General features: G+C 37.0%; 1 protein-coding gene across 1 annotated transcript in view; it reads left to right on the top strand.

The window, feature by feature from the left end:
* Nucleotides 1-7,352: 7,352 nt before the first annotated feature.
* The window catches only part of efcab2 (EF-hand calcium binding domain 2), a 36,207-nt gene continuing 26,356 nt past the window's right edge, over nucleotides 7,353-17,203 (top strand). Inside the window, exons 1-3 of the mRNA XM_028799120.2 lie at nucleotides 7,353-7,511; nucleotides 12,136-12,220; nucleotides 14,625-14,697. Coding sequence (XP_028654953.1) covers nucleotides 7,487-7,511; nucleotides 12,136-12,220; nucleotides 14,625-14,697 — 183 coding nt within the window. The 5' untranslated portion in view covers nucleotides 7,353-7,486. The remainder of the gene's footprint in view (nucleotides 7,512-12,135; nucleotides 12,221-14,624; nucleotides 14,698-17,203) is intronic.

Here is a 17,203-nt window from a genome sequence, read left to right as displayed (position 1 = left end):
TCAGCCCTGCTGAACTGCTGGCTCTCCAGCAAAATCCCCATTCCCCTGTTTCTGAGGGCATCGAAGGGGGAAACTCCTCCTCAGAACCATGGGCAAGATGCAGCAGTGGTGACTTCATTGCAAGTAAATGACCAGCATTGCACATATTTATATTTTATGTGTCCCTTAGGTGGGTGTTTCAGAGGCATTGTGGTTCAATTTCCAAATATTCCTTTTTTTGATAGATCAGTTGCAGGGAATGTCATAACACTCAAGTGTGCATGTAGAAAAGAACTGAAAATCTCATACTGACCTTTAAGTATTTTGACACTCTTGATATCCTTCTGCTGTGAAACATTCTGACCTGTCATTGTTTACACGTCTTAAACAACTATTAGCATACACTGATAATTTCTGTATTATCTATATCTATTATTTATTATATTACATATCTTACACATCAATATTGCTGCTACTTCTTTGTCTTTGTCCTGTCTTTGCGCAATGTCTTGTCTTGTTTATGTTTTAATTTTAATTTAAATTTTAATTCTATTTTTAAATTATTTGCACGTCATGTTGTTACACTGTGGACCCTGAGCTTCGCAATTTCGTCTATCTGTATACTTGTATATGGTTGAGATGACAATAAAGTTCACTTTGACTTTGACTATCATTTTTCTAATAAGGAACAACCTTGAAAACCTACCTCAAGGAGAGAGTCAGTTTCTAAGTTATTTCATGATCCTGTTTACCTCTTTCCAGCTTACTGAAACCACTGTATGTAACACTTTCATGTACTAAGTTTGCTTATACATTTTAGCTGATTCATTGTGTTATCTAAGATTATTTTAAAGTTTACCTACAATATTTTTGACAGTCGTAAGAAGAAACACGTGGAGCAAGAGATAACTTGGGATAGGACTGACATTAATCAACCCATGTGCTGCATACATAACTCCATGCATCTTCCAACACAATTATCCAGTGCAAGGTTCCATGGTGCAAGAAGATCTTTTCCCAACAGCACTAATGCATCTTGAATAGTAGTCTTACTAATGCAGGTGGTAAGCCATTTTTCCAGACGGGTAAAAATGGACACCTTTTCATAGTTCAGTGTACACCTTGGGCCATATTTCAGGCCTAGGTGAATCTGGAAAGGAACTTAAACTATAATACAAGTATGGCACAAGTTAAAAAAAGCCAACATGAGATGCAGAAAAGTTTGAGATCAGTTATGACACCCATTTGTTTAGTTTTAATAGCATATATAATCACAAAGCTATTGTGAACAAGGGCACAATTCAGTTGTAAACTCTTAGCCATCTGTTCTACAGCTTTGTAGTGAGATAAAATGCATCTTTTAACTTCTGCTTCCATGACTAATTGGCAGTGCATGTTAGAAACTACTACATTTATGGAGTCCTTATTACACTTCCAAAGGCTTTACATTTGCCCAGTTTCCCAATGCTCTATTAGTTATATGGTTTTGTTTTCTAATGTTAACCGTTTTCTAAGGTAACTTTTTTGGTCATGGTTAATATTACTAGATATTGCAAAATACAAAAATAGTCTAATATTTTACATGTCATTTTACTTTAGATAATTCTGTGTGTCAATGAAGACAATGAAGATGCTCAAGCTAATCTAAATTAATAATCATATATAGCTGAAAGTATCTATGCTGACACCTATTTCTATTGAATTTAGTGGCTCTTTCGTGTTAGTGTCTCTAATCTGTTTATGCATGCGCACCTTTGTATGCCATATTGTGTCTTGTAGGAAAATAAAGAGATTCAGCTTGGTTAATTAATTACCAGTTTTACCTTCAACAATGCCAGTAATTAAAAAATTTGGTTAGTCTTCTACTTTATTTACCTTAACTTCTTCTTTTGCAGCAGTGGGTCTCTGGCCATTAGGCTTATATGAAGGTCACTGAAGCACAATCGCTTTAAGAAATAGAATAATACTCTTTACTGATAAACAGAAGGAACATAGAAATATGATATACAGTATATACAGTGGTGTGAAAAACTATTTGCCCCCTTCCTGATTTCTTATTCTTTTGCATGTTTGTCACACAAAATGTTTCTGATCATCAAACACATTTAACCATTAGTCAAATATAACACAAGTAAACACAAAATGCAGTTTGTAAATGGTGGTTTTTATTATTTCGGGAGAAAAAAAAATCCAAACCTACATGGCCCTGTGTGAAAAAGTAATTGCCCCCTGAACCTAATAACTGGTTGGGCCACCCTTCGCAGCAATAACTGCAATCAAGCGTTTGCGATAACTTGCAATGAGTCTTTTACAGCGCTCTGGAGGAATTTTGGCCCACTCATCATTGCAAAATTGTTGTAATTCAGCTTTATTTGAGGGTTTTCTAGCATGAACCGCCTTTTTAAGGTCATGCCATAGCATCTCAATTGGATTCAGGTCAGGACTTTGACTAGGCCACTCCAAAGTCTTCATTTTGTTTTTCTTCAGCCATTCAGAGGTGGATTTGCTGGTGTGTTTTGGGTCATTGTCCTGTTGCAGCACCCAAGATCGCTTCAGCTTGAGTTGACGAACAGATGGCCGGACATTCTCCTTCAGGATTTTTTGGTAGACAGTAGAATTCATGGTTCCATCTATCACAGCAAGCCTTCCAGGTCCTGAAGCAGCAAAACAACCCCAGACCATCACACTACCACCACCATATTTTACTGTTGGTATGATGTTCTTTTTCTGAAATGCTGTGTTCCTTTTATGCCAGATGTAACGGGACATTTGCCTTCCAAAAAGTTCAACTTTTGTCTCATCAGTCCACAAGGTATTTTCCCAAAAGTCTTGGCAATCATTGAGATGTTTCTTAGCAAAATTGAGACGAGCCCTAATGTTCTTTTTGCTTAACAGTGGTTTGCGTCTTGGAAATCTGCCATGCAGGCCGTTTTTGCCCAGTCTCTTTCTTATGGTGGAGTCGTGAACGCTGACCTTAATTGAGGCAAGTGAGGCCTGCAGTTCTTTAGACGTTGTCCTGGGGTCTTTTGTGACCTCTCGGATGAGTCGTCTCTGCGCTCTTGGGGTAATTTTGGTTGGCCGGCCACTCCTGGGAAGGTTCACCACTGTTCCATGTTTTTGCCATTTGTGGATAATGGCTCTCACTGTGGTTCGCTGGAGTCCCAAAGCTTTAGAAATGGCTTTATAACCTTTACCAGACTGATAGATCTCAATTACTTCTGTTCTCATTTGTTCCTGAATTTCTTTGGATCTTGGCATGATGTCTAGCTTTTGAGGTGCTTTTGGTCTACTTCTCTGTGTCAGGCAGCTCCTATTTAAGTGATTTCTTGATTGAAACAGGTGTGGCAGTAATCAGGCCTGGGGGTGGCTACGGAAATTGAACTCAGGTGTGATACACCACAGTTAGGTTATTTTTTAACAAGGGGGCAATTACTTTTTCACACAGGGCCATGTAGGTTTGGATTTTTTTTCTCCCTAAATAATAAAAACCATCATTTAAAAACTGCATTTTGTGTTTACTTGTGTTATATTTGACTAATGGTTAAATGTGTTTGATGATCAGAAACATTTTGTGTGACAAACATGCAAAAGAATAAGAAATCAGGAAGGGGGCAAATAGTTTTTCACACCACTGTATATACTGTATATCATATTTCTATGTTCCTTCTGTTTATCAGTAAAGAGTATTATTCTATTTCTTAAAGCGATTGTGCTTCAGTGACCTTCATATAAGCCTAATGGCCAGAGACCCACTGCTGCAAAAGAAGAAGTTAAGGTAAATAAAGTAGAAGACTAACCAAATTTTTTAATTACTGGCATTGTTGAAGGTAAAACTGGTAATTAATTAACCAAGCTGAATCTCTTTATTTTCCTACAAGACACAATATGGCATACAAAGGTGCGCATGCATAAACAGATTAGAGACACTAACACGAAAGAGCCACTAAATTCAATAGAAATAGGTGTCAGCATAGATACTTTCAGCTAGTATATATATGTATATATTGTATATCATATTTCTATATTCTATATATATACGAGGAGCATTCAAAAAGTTTCCGCGCTTTTATATTTTTGTTGGAAACGGTGAAGGTGGGAGGAGTAGTAATTGGGCATTACAAAATTGGTATGATGCTGGAAAATTGCATCGCAAATGAAGGTGACTATGTAGAAACTAATGTATTTTGTTTTTGAAATTCTTAATAAATAGAGTTAAAAAAAGTGCAGAAACTTTTTGAACATCTGCGCATGGTCCTGTTTAATGCTAAAAACAAGAAATCGACAGCCGAAACACGAAACGCAGTTTATAGTATTCCATGCAATTCTTGCTCAGCTGTATACATAGGACAAATGTCAAAAAAAATCTCAACACGTGTACAGGAACATCGCAACGCTGTCAGAAGAAAGGACACACTATCTTTGAAATATGCACATACTAAATCGACAGGACACACATTCAACTGGGACAACGTGAAAGTAAAATTTAAGGCCAGTACAAAAAGCGCCAGAGAGTTGGCCGAGTCTTGGCTATCAGATAAAAATGCCATCAACAGACACTTGGACATAAACCCAGCATATGCCAACTTAAGAAGGACATATGCACTTTAATTTAACGATACACCCCCCCCCCCCCCCTTTTGATCATACGGACTTAGTCACCTCCACCCACCCCCCCCCCATACTGAATGTGTTACTATATATTGCCTTTGATTCTTGTAAGTCTAAGCATTATCCTCTGATGAAGACCCCTGATAGGGGTTGAAAGCTCAGGAATAAAACTATTTTATGATACGTGATTCGTTTTTTTCTCCCTTTGTGGATCTCCAACTGCATATATATATATATATATATATATATATATATATATATATATATATATATATATATATATATATATATATATATATATATGCACTGTATATATACATATAAGACAGGACACAACAAGACAAAGCAGTCAAATGTGTAACACAGAAGAGGCTGGCTGATTACTGTTTATTCAGAGTTCTAATTTATGTTGACACAGAGAAAAGCCAAGCAAAATGACACCTTTTATTGGCTAACTAAAAATATTACAATATGCAAGCTTTCGAGGCAACTCAGGCCCCTTCTTCAGGCAAGATGTAATCATTTTTACAATATCAAGTCTTTAAAGGCTGCTGCCCAATGTTGTGTGGGGTTGTTGCAGTTATTGCTCCAGGTGCAGGTGGAGAATTCTTCTTGCATTGAAGTGTATATAATTTCCTCAGTTAGGGCCCTTCTCTGTGTCATCTGTAGATTCATGGGGGAAAGCATTACTCTTTCTAGCACAAGAGTTTAGATGCTGAAGTTCCCTTCTTGAAGTAATGGCTGCTTCTCTGTCTTCTCAGACTGGGCTTAATGACTGGCATAGAGCTTGGCTTGACATGGTGAATCTCAGCTTTCGTGTCCATAAAGATAAGAGATTTAAATTTTTCAGCTCTCCAAAGAGAGCGGTTTGTCAGCTTTGATGTTTCAGAGAGTGCAAGAGGCCATTTTGAAGAGTGCTTACAGATTTTCCCTCTAGAGAAAGAAGCTAGTTTTATAAGGAAGGTGTAAATTCTTGTGATTAAATTAAAGCCACTTCCAGTTGCAAAATCAGTGCCTGCTCACGAGCACTTATTTTGTCTGTCACCGGAGTCAATCATTGAATTATGGCTCTTTGTTCAGACTTAAGGATCTATTAACCACCTTCTGGTCTAATATGACCTCTTAAAAGATGTCAGTTCAACTCAAATTTACACTTTTGCTATCAGATGAAGAAAATTCAAAGTGCATTTCAGCCACTTAGTTTGGAATTTAAGTGGGAGTTTGGTGAAGCTAAATTTCTGCATCCCTATTAAATCTGCTGTCTTAACAGGCTTAGCAGAATAGGCAATGCTCATTTTGTACTATAGTTTGTAGGTGTATTACGTGTTATTTTTGTATTTATTGTCTTAAAATAGATAGTGATCTTTGTAAAAGGTAGTGGATAAATGCCACATTTAAGTATGGTTTCTGTTCTTCCTCACCTAATTTGGCATGCTTACCTTTTAATATTAGAAATAAACTCTTTAACATGATCAATGTAAATGTACTGAAATGGCAGTAACAACAACAATAATTATTATTTTTGGGACATATCACATATAAAAGGTCAAGCCATTACAATAAAGATATGCATCCACTTTCACATTATACATTGCCTCTTACTTTCAAAAACATTCCTTAACTAGACTGTTACACTGGAAACTAGTATACTGGAGATGGGAACACGCTACAGGATTTTTCGTTAGTATTTAATAATTTATGCTCATCCAGTTTCACTTGTGCATTTAATATACAGGGTGGTCAGATCTAATTATGCAATTTTCATTATGCTATAACTTATTAAGTTTATTACATAGAGAATTCACAAAAAAATCTTTTTGTTGCAAATAGACGGCAGCACCTGCCTTGCATTCGTCTATTACAAGATACCTGTATTTCGAACAATTCTTTTGTCTTGCATCGTTTTCCTGCATTGCATTAAAAGTTGCATAATTAGATCTGGACCACCCTATACATCACAAGAAAAACTGGCAGATAACTCTCCACTATGAAAATGTATTCCCTTCTCTTTTTAAAGTAGTGGAAATGCCTAACCAGAAAAACGCGACATTACACGATCAAGTAAATATATTTTTAAACAGTCTTAAAACTTTTTCATTCATAGTTTTAAATGCTCATTTGGCAAAGTAGTAAATTTGAATTCAACAACATTGCTGCTGTATAGCGTGGAAATGTAATTCTCCCAATAACAAAAGACATTTGTTAATAATAAATAATTTATTTGTTGCAGAACAGAGAAACTAAGCACAGCAAATGGTTTATGACCATATCATCACGTACAGTATTAAGTGAACAAGATCGAGTACCTCGGATTTTATGGTTTGCGTCCCTGAGTGTGAAAAACGTATTGTTACTATTACTGGCATTTTACTTCGCTTACATTGTATTTTACGGTTATCTACTGCACCGCGACCCTCGCCAGGAAATGCGGTTTCAGAAGATGAGATATTCCTATTCGATAAAAAAAGAAATTCTAACAGAAAACAGGATGCTCGCTAAACTGAATGAAAATAAGGTTGAACGTTTTTTAAGTGTGGCATTATCGTCTCTCCTTCACAAAGAGTAGCGTAAGATTTCAAGGAAGGCTGAACAGTAAACGTGTAATATTAAGCACATGTTAACCTTTGAGCGCAGTTTTAAGCCGAGGCGCAGTGTGAAAACAGAAAGCAAGCAGGAGGCTGCGCGTACGCGTTGCCGGCGTACAGGACGACGTTTGGCACGTAACAGCCGTTAAACCAAAAGTGTAAAAGGCGCGCAAAAATGGGCGAGCACGAACAAATCCGAAAACAATCACACCTTTATAGATCTCTACGTGAATCACGCAAATACCCCGGATGTCCGGGGCTTTCCTCCTGTTTCCATACAAGAGCACGCCGTCTCCTAGCAACTAGAAACAGCCATGGCGGAGGAAAGAGAGATTGCGGGTAACGTTTATCGTGTGACAGTTTAAGTTGAATGTTTTTTTTTACAAAGAAATTAACTTGTAACTTTAAGTAAACCCAATGGCAAGTACTGAATTTATTATGTTGTCTCTCGATTGCGTTATAGTGTTTTTCTAGCTGCTAAGCTTCTGCAGCCTCTATCAGTCATCGATGCTTTGCTGTTTAAAAGGCAGTTTTATTTGATTAAATATCTTGTTTTCATTTATTGCGCGTCTAGAAATAGAATCATGCAGTAACAGCTCTCCGTGTTCGGACATGTAAAGTAATGCGAGCTGGCAGTTCATATAGGTTATCCTGATGAGCGTGGGCTGTGAGGCTATCATGGCAGCACCGGTCCCAAGCTGGATACAGTCCAGGACAGGCACACTCTATAACCTAACGCACATCTTTTGGGATATTGGAAATTAGCTGGAGGGCGACCCACACAAACCGTGAGAGTCTGAGCAAACTTACAGGCAACTTCCTTGTGCGGTATGTGGCAGTGCTACCTCCTGCGCCACAGTTCCTTCCCATTTTACAATCTCTAAAAGAAATTAACAATTTTTTATTATGTAGTATGCATTGTGTTAATCGCTGAAGAAAATCATAAATCTCTCTTAAAAGTGAGCAGTTTATAATCTACTGTAAAAGTGTACGTTTGTGTGAAAATCAGACCCTAGTGCTGGCTCGTTATATGCTCATCAGCATGTCACTTTGACTACATATATTCCTTCTCCAGTTATCATACCTGCTTAGTCCAATTCAGGGCTGCGGGGCTGGCTATTCCAAATTAGTATCCTAAATAAAACTGTGCAATAGCAAGTGTGATAATGAACAAAGACTTTTTGTTTAAGGGGAGACATTCAACTTCATTAATTTAGAATTACAGTGTGTATCTTCAAATTTTGATTCCAGATTGAGCTCCCATGCAATTGATTTGCAGAGGTGGAAAGAATACTAAAAATTCTACTCAAGCAGAAGTATTGCTTCATAAAGTATCTGACATGTAAATTACTTGAGTAAAAATAAAAACTACAATCTGAAAAAAATTGCTCACATAAAAGCACAATGTATTTTCATTAGGAAAAACATTGACCAAAATTAGTAAATATCCTGAACTGTACATGCTGTGCTTTGGAAAGCTTAGGCAGAATATACATAGTAATGCAGTAGATTTTATTTATCAAGAGACATATTAATGACATATACAGTGTAATAATAATAATAATTCATTACATTTATATAGCGCTTTTCTCAGTACTCAAAGCGCTATCCACACAGGTACACATACATGCACAACTAGAAGCAGTGTAATGTATATAATAATAATAATTCATTACATTTATATAGCGCTTTTCTCAGTACTATGGCAATTCAGTTTTAAACTGTTATTATTATGTATATTTCTAGCAAATGCATGGTAATCAGAATCATCCTTAAATATCAGCTGACAATGTAGTCAGTAGTTATCAATTATAAACCTCATTTGAGACTTCAAATACTTCACAACGCAATGTGTCTTTATAGAGCGATATACTGAGATCCACCCACTAACACTGCCATAGAGAACAGCATGGCCATTACGTTCAGGGCTACCTCAAGGTTACATGGTGCCCTTTAGCACTTCCCCTTTGAGATTGTAATGCATTTCTATATGTATTTGAAAATGAAGAGTGGTGGTGAGGGGCTCAGGGGTTTGGTTTGTGTCTTTCTCGATGTTCATAGTGTGTTCACATACATACTTTATGTGCAGTGTGCTATAGTGACAGTCGATAAAAGAACAGAGTTGGCCTTAGCCTAGAGTTGCCCTGATTATATCAATTAATAAAACATTTCACGCTCCAATATCATGATAACTTGCAACCCCAAAAATATTTGCTTGCAGTTATATTTTAATTGTTCATTGTAAACTTTGTTTTTAAATATAAGTAATCAGTTATACTTAGTAACGACCCACAGTAAAATGTAATGAAATAGAATCATTACAAAATAAACACATTTTGTATACAGAGTAAAAGTGTTTGCATTTAAAAATACTTTTAAAAATTACAATTCACTACACAATCTACCCATGTATAGTAACCAAAGAAAATGTAATTTGTTACTTTCCACCACTGTTGATTTGAAGTATTTATTTCTTTTCTTTGGTGTTTAAAACAGTGCAGAAACCAAATTTATTTCAAATCCAAATCATTAATGGAAAGCACTTTTAAAAATATAATTTAAATGTGATCGGATAGCTGCTGGAGCAGCTGTAAAATAAACCCAGCACCTGATAAATGCACTCAATCATTACTCTTACTCTTACTCTTATTTTAGAGGCATTCACATGTATTTCGAGAAGCAACTACTTTGATAGCCATGTCTGTCTGTCTCTTGACATAAAACAACTCAGACACCTATTTGTTTTGTTGAAATTTGGCACCTTTATTTTTAAAATGAATTTGTTGAGGGACTTTAATTTTGGTTGAGATATCTGTAATAGATTGTGCTTTATAAAGTTTTGAAATTTCAAAATCCCCCATTGAAAAACATAGGCAAATCTGCAGACTCCTCAATCTTACAACAGAGAAACATTCTCTGCTGCTTCAACTATGAGTTAGTTTACCATTTGACATTTACCTTGAGAGCAGTTAGACAAACTATTTGTATTTTGTATATTTTCTTCTTTTACTTGTCCAACAGCCACTCTGATCCCCAAGAAGAGGTGTGAGCAAGTAGCTCATACTACAGCACCCTCCTCCTGTTGCTTTAGGTAAGTTAACAGTTAAAGTACAAATAATACCCACTTCTCTGGAAATGAATGGAAGAAGAAAACAATCATTTAAGCATATATAAGATTGAATTGTCTGAACTAATATTATCAGCAGATGATTATTTTAAAGAAGTGACGTTATCAATCTGTAGCTAAATGCTGTTTTAACTAACTAATTACCGTACATGGAAAAGATGCAGCTTCGCTAAGTGATATAAACATAGCATGAGTTTAGATAGGGAATTGCAGATGATCTGCAGGCAGAAGATCAAATCCGCTAGGCATGCAACAAGGACCTTACTGTGCTATGCAATTTCAACGGTGCAAGAAGTTGCTGATTGTGCTGCAAATAGCAAGATTATGGTTTATGTCGTCTGATGCTTTTCTGTTTTAATATGGAGGATTTGGCAATGTTTTTCAATAGGAGATTTTGAAATTTCAAAACTTTGTACAGTGCAATATGTTTGAAATATATCAATTGAAATTGAACTGCCTTGAAAAATTTCTCTGGAGAATAAAGGTGCCAGAATGCTTAGTAGTAAACTACAGTGTATATCATACAATAGGCTGAGCATGGGCCACGATTTATCCATACCCGAAGAGCCACTTTCCACTCCAAGTCCTTAGTTATTTCTCTGATTTTAATGAATTACTGGGTTTTAACTAACATTAAAAGGTAGATTGGGAACCTATTTCAGTTGCTTCTCTCCTTTCATAGGGTAATATTGATAGTGATTTTATGCTAGTATTGGTGATTTTGTATTAATGGTTATTTTTCCTTTATCAATTATTACATACTACGTCACTGGGTGTACTTTCAATAATGTTATGTTTAAGAAAATTGAACCAAAGTTAGACACCACTAACACACATCAATCTATGTCATTTTTACATCACTTGAATTAGAATCTGCAGAGTATGAAATCTATTGAACCACCACAAGCCTATTTAGGTTACATTTTTAACTACTTGTACATGACATTATATAGTTCATCCATCCATCCATCCATTTTCCAACCCATTGAATCCGAACACAGGGTCACGGGGGTCTGCTGGAGCCAATCCCAGCCAACACATGGCACAAGGCAGGAACCAATCCTGGGCAGGGTGCTAACCCACCGCAGGACACACACAAACACACCCACACACCAAGCACACACTAGTATCGCCAATCCACCTAACCTGCATGTCTTTGGACTGTGGGAGGAAACCGGAGCGCCCAGAGGAAACCCACGCAGACACGGGGAGAACATGCAAACTCCACGCAGGGAGGACCCGGGAAGTGAACCCAGGTCCCCAGATCTCCCAACTGCGAGGCAGCAGCACTACCCACTGCGCCACCGTGCAGTACTGTTAAAAGCATGTATTTAATGTGATCTACTAAAAATGTAATTGCATTCTATTTTGAGTATGGCTCCTTGTTATAAAAATATTTAATAAACAAAAATGTGATAATGGTCTCTTAAATGAAGTAAGTAAAAAAAAAAGGTGAAATGCTACAGCTTTCATATCACTTAACACACTTGCTGAATGTTATGTCTTGTGCACATTTTTTAACTTGTTTTTTTATTGGCATATCTAATTTTTTTTTTACCATACAAATGTAAGTATTGGTGAGTTCTTGAAAGAGCATTGCACAAGAAGAATGGCACTCTATCCACAGTAACAACTATTTTTTTATTTATGTACTGTTATGAAGCTTAAATCTCTAAACAGACAGATAAACAAAAAATCTTGTTAAAAAATGTTTTTAAAATTACAAAAATACATTTATGGAACATACTAGTATTGCATACATGTAAAAGTTATACAATAATAGCTGGTATGCTATTGTTGTTCAACTAAACTCTTTTCGTCTTTATTTATTTGTAGAGGCTATGATATCTGAAATCCATAAAAAGATTACAGATGCCTTTGATGTTTTTGACCATGAGTACAACAAGACTGTGGATGTTAGGTATGTTTGTAGTTTTATGTGTGCTTATATTGCTTTCATTTTTATGCAGTTTTGGAAAATGTAATAATAGGGAATTAAATTTGTTAATTAAACCCCTTATTTAATATTGCACCTTTTATTTAGCATCCCATCTTAAGTTACTTTACAAACCACTAAAAATTCATTTTCAATGCAAGAAAATGGAAACGTGCAATAGGCAATAATCCCATTCATGGTTTTGGGAAATGATGGTCTCCTGTGACCAAAAATTAGATTAAATGGAGTTGAGAATGTTATAATATTGCTTACGTGTTACTGGTCAGTAGGTACACAATACTTCTTTAACAGTAATAATTTTTTGATATTTGTTATTGCCTTACTATTTGCTTTTAAAATCATCAAAAGATTGATCACAAAAAATAACAAAGACAGATGGATTTAGCTCATCTAATATGTAGGTATTTAAAGGGCAATGGTAGAGTACAATGTAGCTCAAGTTTATGTGTTCACAGTTTAGGAGTCAGTGTATATTCCCATTTTTTTTTTTTTTGTGAAAACACATTTAGGAATATTTGAAAGAGGAACAGATTATCAACATCGACCCCTCCATATCCCCATCCCAGCACGAGAGTGTCCTGTAAAAGGGGTTCTGTATCATGTTAAAAACTACTGATTCCCATGCAAACTGTCGAGCGAGGTCAGACAGACACACTGAGCCCCAGTGGAGAAAAGAAATAAGAAAAGGGGAAAATTAATAATTAAGATTAGCTCTGAACCAAGAGCACAGCAGTTTCACACTTTTCAATATTAGATCCAAATGATCCATTGATCTATGCTGCCGAAAATTCAATCAGAGTTAGATTAAAGAAAGAGAATTTCTAGAATTTTACAGAAGGTGAGTCAGGATATTTCTAGTAAGAGGCTAATATGAGTTTAGCAGAGATGGTACTCAGACTGAATAACCTTCGCTGGATAGAGGTTAAGATAAGAGAAGAGAGATCTAGGAGAAGACGTAAGGGGAATATTAAGAAAAAGGGAATATTAGCTTAAAAAATATTAGATAGATGGTTGGAAACATTCGTCCAAAAAGCATAAACTGGAGTGCAATCCTAGAACATGTGGAGTAAAGTGCCAAAGGAATTTAAAGGACACATGTGGAAGATGGCATGTGCAGCCAAATGCATACCATAAAGTTTCCAAGTGGTGAGGAATAGGCAATGTAAATTTAAATTGTGTATGCTGATAGAAGGGCTGCGGTGGGTTGGCACTCTGCCTGGGATTGTTTCCTGCCTTGTGCCCTGTGTTAGCTGGGATTGGCTCCAGCAGACCCCCGTGACCCTGTGTTCGGATTCAGCGGGTTAGAAAATGGATGGATGGATGGATGATAGAAGGGGTTTTTGAAGAATGTCAGAAAGTTGTTAAAGGTATCTTTCCATGAGATGGGTGCATAAGAAAGAAGGTCACTTTGCCAAACTGTAATAAAGGTGAAGGTCTGGCAGATGCAATATGCAGACTTGCATATAAAGATGGTACTAACTTAAAGTTTGGAGATAGTAAAGCTGTGCAGAGGATATTGGGACCCATTTGTCTTAATGACTGATATGACCTGAAGATAGAAAAAGAAAGTGGAAGGAGGAACAGAAAACCTGGACCTGAGTAATTGGACTGTTCCGAGTCTATATTCATTATAAATGTCACCAAGAGTCTTAATGCCCCAAACAACCTATGGCAGAAAAGAGTTTGCTACCTATACAAACGGCAGGATTCTGGAAGACGTGGGGATATGTCTGTACTAAACTATAGCTGTGCCAAAATGTTTGTCCACTTTCCACCAAAACTGCAGACCCTATAAGATTAAAGGTTTTAAAGTTGGGAGGTACAGCTTTAGATTCAGGGCAGTAAAGGGAAGAGCAGAAAGGCATCTAGGGGACAGTGTCCTGGATTCAACAGAGAACATATTACCATTTGTTACAAATTCTGTAACATTTTCAGTTTTGATATGAGGAGGCATTGCTCAGCTTTAAATGGATTTGCTTTGTTTGATATCTTTAGCTGGATTTTTTCAATGTATAAGACACTTATCTTAATATTGCTTAAGCCACTTTTAATGATGAGAAATTGTTAAATTTTTTCTGTTTTATTATCTTTTAAAAAAGACATTTTATCTCTGTAATGAGAAATACAGAACAATGAAATCTTTTTCTGCTATCATTAAATGTAAAAATATGTAATTGAAATAGGATGTGTCTTCACTACATAGTTAAGAATATTTTTGAAGTTAATTTACTTAAGTAATGTTAATACTGTACTTTAAAAGTATTTTGACAATTTATGGTTTAATAAAACATCCTCTTTTGGATATATTACCCAAGTTTTCATGTTTTACTGATACTTACTTGTATTTGCTATTCTTTTTGTAAAACAGGGAGATTGGCACTATAATTCGCTCCCTCGGCTGCTGTCCAAGTGAAGGAGAACTGCATGATATTTTGGCTGAGGTGACTTTCTTTTTCTATTCTAGAGTCATTAGTTTTCAGAGATGACACTCAGAGAATATTTGCTAGACTGAGGATTTTGTTTTCTCAAAGCTCATTTATGTATATATTTATGGTATGGTTCGCATCAAGTAAGCAGCATAACATTCTGAAATATGCCTAATTCTAATTCAAGGTCACGGCAAGCTGGAGCCTGTCTTATGCAAGGCATAAACTAACCCAGGATGTGGTGCCAGTCCACTGCAGGGTCAATTTTGAATTGACAGTTATCCTAACATGCAGTCCTTTGGTCATATGAGAGTAAACTTAAAAAAAAAAAGCCCACACAAACAAGGGGAGAATGTGCAAACCAAACAAACAACAGCTAGTTACAGAATTTCATCCTAAGACACTGGATCTGTGAGACAGCATTGCTAATCACAGTGCTACCATGTACCACATATACAAAAGTACTATATGTACAAATACCTTAAGACAAAACATGGCAATAGTAATCTAGATTGAAATGTAGAATCTGTTATGTCCTAAAAACTCATTCTTTATAATATACTGTGTTAGAGTATTATTATTAACCCTCTTCATGCCAAAAGTCGCATAAGGTGTTGATGATTTGCCTCCATCTAGTACTTTCTTTCGTCAGCAAAGTCAAGATCCTAAAGCTGGGATAATAGGGTTCCACTGGATGCCTCTAGGTTTGTCAGCTGTAGTCCTCTGCTTGATCCAGTCAATGCCAAGCAGAAAGAGGATGGGAGAGACGACACATCCCTGTCACACACTGGATTCCACCAGAAACCACTCTGACAGTGTTCCATCAACTACGACACTGCACTGAAACTGACGGTAGAACATCCCCATAAGTGTGACCATCTTTAGATGAACTCCATATGACAATAAGATCTTCCATAGGTTATCACAGTGCAGGCTGTCGAAGGCTTTCAAGAACTCGATAAAGTTGATGTATAAGGGGGTGTTCCACTCTATACAGTGCTCAAAGATGTTCCTAATGGCAAAGATCTGAAAGATGCATCCCCTTCCTCTTCTTAACCCTGCATGTTCCTGTCTAAGCTTTTGGCCAACTGCTACATCATTCCGCCAAGAAGAATCATGCAGAAAACTTTGGATGGAATTGAGTACAGTGTGATGCCTCGCCAGTTGTCACAATTCTGAAGGCTGCCTTTCTTGTGCAGTTTGACTATTAAGCTTTTGTTCCAATCCACAGGTATTGTGTTCTTTTCTTGTACCCATCTGGTGGCTTGTTCCTGCTCTGAGAGGCTATTGCCATCCTTGTCTTTGACAGGGGCAGACTGGCTGGTGTTCTTGCCACTGAGTTTCTTAGTGATCTTGTAGACAGCACTCATTTCACCTCTTGCTGCAGCATGTTCGGTTTCATCTACCGACTTCTCAGAAAAGGCTCTCTTGTCTTTCCTGGCGCTCTTCTTAACATCCTTATCTTTGCTCTTGTAGGCTTCTTTGACCTGCTGTGTTCAGCATCTTGACCTTCAGTAGTTTTCTTTCTTAATTTTTCTGCCATGTGCCAGGTGTAATCCAGTCCTTGTCTTTCTTGCTTCTTTAGCCTAAGACTTTGGTACCTGAATCAACATATGTTCTCTTAATAGACTCCCATTCAATGTTTCTATCTGATTCCACTTCGGATTCTTCAGCCAAAACTAGAAAGCAAATTCTCAGCTCCACAGCAAACTCTTTGGTGATGTTGGGGCACCTGAGCTTGACAACATCAAGTTGTTTCCACTGTTCCATCTCTTTGCCCACTTTCCTAAGCTTCAACTTAATGGTTGTGGTGACTAGGTAGTGGTCAGTGTAAACATCAGCCCCTTAACAAACATGAACATCAAGAAGGAACCTACACCACTTTCCATTTATCAAGATATGGTCGATCTGGTTGGTAGTGGAACCATCAGGAGACTTCCACGTGAGCTTCTTAATGTTTTTGTTTGTGAAGGTGGTACCGCCAATTACACAGTTGTTGTCTATACATAAATCAACAAGATGTTCACCTTTGTCATTCTTAACACCACATTCATGCTTTCCCATATCTCTCTCACAGTCAGTATAGTCAGTTCCGACCTTGGCATTTATGTCACCAATGATCAGTAGCATATTGTGTTAAGGGACTTTAGTGACTTCTTGTTGTAGCGCCTCATACTAGTCATCCTTATCCTTCTCATCTGCCTCATGTGTTGGTGCATAACATTGCAGGATGGTAAATTTACAGTGTTTAGAATTGAAGCATGCTCCGATCAGCCTGTCACTCAGTGGTTCTCATTCCAGCAAGCTGTTGACTTTCCCTATTGAAACCATACGGGCCACACTGTGGATGCGCTGGGTTTCATATCCAGAGTGCAGGATTACTAATCCATCACTATTAGTATGATGTCCGGAGCCTATCCATCGACATTCACTAATCCCAAGAATGTCCTACCTATACATCTTTCATCTCACTGATGACCTGCAACCTGTTTTAGATGTTTCAAATATGGTGCAGACATTC

The sequence above is a fragment of the Erpetoichthys calabaricus genome, chromosome 3 (genome assembly GCF_900747795.2).
Source record: "Erpetoichthys calabaricus chromosome 3, fErpCal1.3, whole genome shotgun sequence".
NCBI classification, from domain to species: domain Eukaryota; kingdom Metazoa; phylum Chordata; class Cladistia; order Polypteriformes; family Polypteridae; genus Erpetoichthys; species Erpetoichthys calabaricus.
Note: the sequence above shows the minus strand (reverse complement) of the source record. Positions and strands in the feature narration are given on the sequence as shown.